Source organism: Pimephales promelas, chromosome 16 (assembly GCF_988280905.1).
Source record: "Pimephales promelas chromosome 16, fPimPro1.hap1.1, whole genome shotgun sequence".
Classification (NCBI taxonomy): Eukaryota; Metazoa; Chordata; class Actinopteri; order Cypriniformes; family Leuciscidae; genus Pimephales; species Pimephales promelas.
Genome location: NC_142784.1, coordinates 13,041,675 through 13,047,679, shown reverse-complemented (window position 1 = coordinate 13,047,679; position 6,005 = coordinate 13,041,675). Strand labels below are relative to the sequence as shown.

The 6,005-nt window shown below is 49.3% G+C and overlaps 1 protein-coding gene across 1 annotated transcript; it reads left to right on the top strand.

Annotated features, from left to right (window-relative positions):
- Window positions 1-815: 815 nt before the first annotated feature.
- On the top strand, window positions 816-4,670 carry LOC148973327 (uncharacterized). Its single transcript, XM_089120796.1, has one exon. It carries the CDS (start codon window positions 816-818, stop codon window positions 4,668-4,670), a length of 3,855 nt encoding a protein of 1,284 aa, XP_088976922.1.
- Window positions 4,671-6,005: the final 1,335 nt, after the last annotated feature.

Below are 6,005 nucleotides of genomic sequence, written 5' to 3'. Positions count from 1 at the left end.
AGGAGCAAAGTGTAAAGCCTGCCACACCAACCCCAAACTCACCTCATCCATCCCCCTTATCAAGTCGTTCTTCCTGTTCATCACAGTCACCTGACATTGAGTTACATACCAAAGGACAAGGACATGTGAGTGCCACACAAATACATGTAAACACACCTACTGTAGAGGCAGAGGACTTTAACCCTGGTTTCGTGCCAATACAGCCAGTCAATTCACTCCCTTTGTACTCACCACTTTCATCTGGTACATTACCTACCTCCGTGCCCCAACACCAACATGTTACAAGAACAGACACTTTGCCACTACTGCTTAATACACAGTTCTGCCCTTATGATGACGCGGGAACTGCATTTCAGCCTCAGGTGCAGCCACAGCTAGTAGCTCCCACGCCAACCTACCAGCATCCTGGAGTGCCTTACATCTGTACAACAGTGGCATCTTCTCCACGACAACCTGTCGCAGCACCACCGGCATTCAGTTTTTCAGTTCCTCATTATGCGACAATGCCTCCATTAGCGCCAGTGCCTCAAACCCTGCACAGTGCTTCAGTTCCTGCCATGAATATTCCTACTCTTGCAGGCACTTCCCTCCATCCATCCACTCTCCAGCCACTGAAGAGATCAGAATACTTGGTGCCTCATCGCCCTTTGCATGCTGCACCCCAGCCTAAGATTCCTGATTTTGTGAATGACAACGAAAGGGAATTCGCTAACCTCAAGTTAGCACTAGACAATCTTCTTGAACCTCATGCAGAGCTAGATGAGAAATACAAGTACCATATCTTGCTGGAACACCTTAAACTGCCTGAGGCATAAATGATTGGCCAGTCCTGCCGCCATCATCCATACCCGTACTCCGCAGCTATGCAAGCTCTTCAGTTACAATATGGCCAACCCCATCAGCTGGCGCAGAGCGAAATAGCAGCAATCCTCACAGCACCAGAGGTAAAACCAAATGATGCACGCAGTTTTCAGAGTTTCGCTCTTCGTGTTCACCTCTTAGTGAGCATGCTGTTATCTTTGGAGGGACCCAGAGGGATGGAGTTGAACTGCTGCTCGCATGTGGATCGTTTGGTTGGTAAACTGCCAAAGTACTTAAGAGATGGTTTCATAGAGTTTCTCCAGCTACAAGGGAAGCTCAACTGCCTCAGTATTAACCCGTACAACCTACAAGACTTTGCAGGGTGGCTCCACGTCAAAGCTCAGCAACAGAGATTGTCTAGCAGGTTAGTGCAACGTTACCAGTATGAACGTGATCCCAGTGGTTCAAAGGAGAAGAGTGCATCTAAACCAAGAAGCCAAAGTACAGCCTTGTATCATGGTGCAGCAGCCATGGAGGATACAGCATCCCCCGGTCCTAAGGTGTCTTGGAAGAAGACCCCCCTCAAAGTCAACTGCCTTTTCTGTGGCAGTAAAGAACACTACATCACTCGATGCAGTAGTATTAAAGAACAGTCAGTGTCTGATCTTTGTAAGTGGATTTCAGAGGGGAAGCGCTGCTGGAAATGTGCCCGTTCCCATGCGCCTGAGACCTGTAATCTGAAGAAACCCTGCAGTGACTGTGGTGGTATTCACCTTCAAGTGCTCCATGGCGTGGCCCGAAGTCGTGCAACCAATACATCATCAGCTACCTCAGAGAGCCGCATCTACCTTTTGCCATCCATTGCATCAGGCAGAGTCCTTCTGAAAGTGGTGCCTGTGCTGTTGCACCACGAAGCAAAGACAATAGAGACTTATGCTATATTAGATGATGGAGCACAGCGCACCATGATCCTACCTACTGCTGTCCAGCAGCTTCAGCTTAAAGGTGAACCTGAGACTCTAGCACTTCATACAGTCCGTCCAGACACCACTCACCTTAATGGCTCAAAGGTCACCTTCGAAATCTCTGCAAGAGGTAAACCAGAGAAACGCTATCAAGTGTTCGGAGCATTCACGGCTTCTGGCATTGATCTGGTGGAACAGTCATACCCAGTGCAGACTCTTCAGAGACGGTATGCACATCTAAGAGGTGTTCCACTACAGCCCTTTCACAAGGTACGTCCACTGGTGCTCATAGGTTCAGACCAAGTTCATCTTATTACTGCTAAAGAGCCTATTCGTCAAGGCAGCAAAGGGGGACCCGTGGCAGTCTGTACAGCTCTTGGCTGGGCACTTCAAGGGGCGGAAATGAGTATCACAGGCCAAGATCCAGTGCAGCAGTGTTTCTTCATCTCCACTGACCACCCAGATGATCTTCTTTACAGAAATGTGGAGAGGTTATGGCAACAGGACGTGCTGCCTTTTCGTAACAAGAAACTGGTTGTCCGGTCTAGGCAAGACAAAGAGGCTATGCAGTTGCTTGCATCTGAAACTGAGCGAGTCAATGTTAAGGGAGTACAGCGTTACGCCACACCTCTTCTGTGGAACCCAGGGACTCCAGAGCTTAAGGGCTCCATGCAGTCCGTCCTTGCAAATCTGAGGAACACTGAGAGGAGACTCCAGAAGGACCCTGACAAGGCCTCAATCTATTCAGGAGAGATTGCCAAGCTCATGGAGGCAGGTTACGTAGTCAAGCTCAACCAGACGGATGCGACACAAACAGAGGCATGGTACCTGCCCCATCATCTTTTGAGTCACAACAATAAACATCGACTGGTGTTTGACTGTTCTTTCAGATACCATGGCCTGTCCTTGAACGACCAGCTCCTCCCAGGTCCCACACTCGGACCATCGCTGTTAGGAGTACTCCTGAGATTCAGACAGCATCCTGTGGCAATGAGCGCAGATATCAAGGGCATGTTCCATCAGGTCCGTCTATTGCCGAAAGACAGACCCTTTCTCCGTTTCATTTGGAGAGATCTGCAGAGTGGAAACTTTCCAGATGTATACGAGTGGCAGGTTCTGCCATTTGGTACTACAAGCAGTCCATGCTGTGCCATCTTTGCTCTGCAACATCACGCTTGCAATTCTGAAGCCAAATATCCAGGGCTGCAACGGCTAGTCCACCAAAGCTTCTACGTGGATAACTGCCTGACAAGCTTCCCTACTGTCTCAGAAGCCAAGCAAGCTGTGGACCAGTTGCGCAGCATGTTAGCAGAAGGAGGGTTCGACTTAAGACAGTGGGCTAGCAGTCATCCAGCGGTGGTAGCTCATCTACCGACAGAAGCCCGGTCATCAGCTACAGAGCAGTGGTTGGTGCAAAATCGTGTTGACCTTATGGAACCTACATTAGGCCTCAGGTGGAATTGTGCAGCTGATACCCTCGGCTATCATTATCGGCTCATTGAGCATGCAGAACTGACGATGAGAGCTGCTTACCAGGTGTTGGCGTCCCAATATGATCCACTGGGGTTCATATTGCCATTCACCACCAGAGCAAAGGTGATCATCCAACAGTTGTGGGCTAAAAAGAGAGACTGGGATGACCCAGATCTACCGCCAAACCTTAAGGCCACCTGGACTGACTGGGAAAGCGAGCTTAAACAACTCTCTACAGTTTCCATTCCTCGCTGTTACACGCCAGCCTCCACAACTGCAGCAGAACAGCACAGCTCCCTTCATGTGTTCTGCGACGCCTCTGAAAGAGCGTACGGAGCAGTGGCATATTTGGCCGTTGAAACCAGCGGTGACATTCATGTTTCCTTTGTAATGGCCAGATCACGGGTTGCTCCTAAGAGGCAGCAGTCTATACCCCGCCTGGAGCTTTGCGCTGCCTTAGCTGGAGCTCAGCTGGCCAAACTGGTGAGGGATGAGCTGACACTCTCCATCAGTCAGACAATTCTGTGGACAGACTCCATGACCGTGCTAGAGTGGATTCAGTCAGACTCTTGCCGGTACAAGGTGTTCGTTGGGACAAGAGTCACCGAGATCCAAGAATTGACAGACTACAGCTCTTGGAGGTATGTTAACACGCAGGATAATCCAGCTGACGACATAACGAGAGGCAAAACCCTTCAAAGTTTGTCCAAGCCCAGTCGGTGGAGTCAAGGGCCTCCATTCTTGAAACAAAGCCCAGAGCACTGGCCCAAAAGACCTGAAGTTGCACCGTCAGAAGTAGTTTCTGAATTGAAAGGCCTAATGTGCTACTCTGTTATGGCAGTTGGAATGGAGTCCAACCTCCCCGATGTTACACAGTTCAAGACCTGGCGAGAGTTAGTAAGGGCAACTCTACAAGCCTGTCAAGGGGCGGCCACATCAAACAGTGAAATAATGACTAACAGAGAGGCGGAAGCTGTCTTGTTGAGGGCATGTCAAGCTCAGAGCTTCCCGGAAGAGGTAGCTGCCCTTAAAGCAAAGAAATGTATTCCTGCACACAGTCGATTAGTTAACCTCGCTCCAGAGTGGGACCCCCTGACCAACATGATACGAGTCGGGGGCCGTCTAAGAAGGCTTGCAAACTCAGACCCAGAACAAATTCATCCCATTGTACTGGACCCAAGACACGCGGTAACAAAGCTCCTTATTCAAGAATTTGACGAGCGTCTGTTACATCCGGGAGCTGAGAGAGTCTATGCTGAGATACGTAGGCAGTATTGGGTTCTCAGAGGACGCCAGGCTATCAAGCACCATCAACTCCATTGTCAGCCCTGTCAGTGCTGGAGAGCGCAGCCAAAGGTACCTCAAATGGCAGATTTGCCACCAGAACGCCCTTTTGCCACTCTGCCCACCCTTTTATTCAACGGGTGTTGACTGCTTTGGCCCGTACCTGGTCAAAATAGGAAGGAGAAATGAGAAACGCTGGGGCCTGATCTTCAAATGCCTCACAACCAGGGCAGTTCACATCGAGCTTCTTAATTCGATGGATGTCGATGCACTCCGCAGGCTCATTGCCAGAAGAGGACAACCTCGCGAGATCCGTTCTGATTGTGGCACCAACTTCCGCGGGGCAGAAAGAGAGCTACGGGAAGCCTTCTGCAGTATGGAGTCAGAACTCCAAATCCGTCTTGCAGACCACCAAATTGACTTTAAGCTTAACCCGCCCAGCGCTCCTCATTTTGGCGGAATATGGGAGCGCGAGGTCCGCTCTATAAAAATGCTCTCCAGGTAGCCGTTGGGAACCAAGCAGTCACAGAGGATGTTCTGTCCACAATCCTAGTGGAAGTGGAGGGAATTCTCAATTCAAAACCTCTGGGATATGCATCGACAGATGTTGCCGACATCGATCCGATTACTCCAAACATTCTCCTTATGGGGCGGCGGGATGCCTCTCTCCCTCAGGTGGCGTATGCTCCAGGAGACATGGGGCGGCGGAGGTGGCGTCACTGTCAACACATGGCGGATCAATTCTGGATACAGTTCACCAAAAACTACTTGCCTACACTTCAGACAAGGCAGAAGTGGCATAAAGCTTCCGAAAACCTGGAGGTCGACTCTGTTGTACTGATTGTGGATCCGCAACTCCCTAGAGCTCAGTGGCCCATAGGCAAAGTTCGGAAGACATTGCCCAGCAGTGATGGATGTGTGCGAACTGTTGAAGTTGTCATTGACGGTAAAGCTTACATTAGACCAGTTGCACGCTTGATACAGTTGCCTGCTCTAGAAGGTAACACCACAGACAGTTAGAGAATTCTCTTGATTACCCAATTGCTGATCAATTGTGGGGGCGGCTGTTGCGAATTCTCTCCCTTTAGAAATTGAGCTGGTTACGTGGGTGACGTTTTAAGTTGCGTTGTACGCAGATAACGTAGTGCAGCGTTCTCAGCACGTACGAACTAAGTGTAATTGCCTCTTCACTAAGCTACACCAGTTGAGCATCATATTGTGCACGCGTTCATGTACAGCGTTCATGTGCAAGAGAAAGTTTATGACAAAGTAAGTTTCCTTCTATGTATATTGTTAATAGTGCAGTTGAAATACAACGTGACGATCTGTGCTGAGTTAGATAATGTTTATTATGTTTAGCGATCTTTCTAACGGTAATTTGATCCTGCTTAACGAGCAGATTATCCCGCTAGCATCGCGGCTCGGTTTGTTCATATTTACAAGTTAATACTTTGAGGTGATTTTCTCTGTGGATAATATTTT

What these genes read in the sequence shown, in the direction of transcription:
- LOC148973327 (XM_089120796.1), top strand. Translation starts at nt 816, where the DNA reads ATGATTGGCCAGTCCTGCCGCCATCATCCATACCCGTACTCCGCAGCT.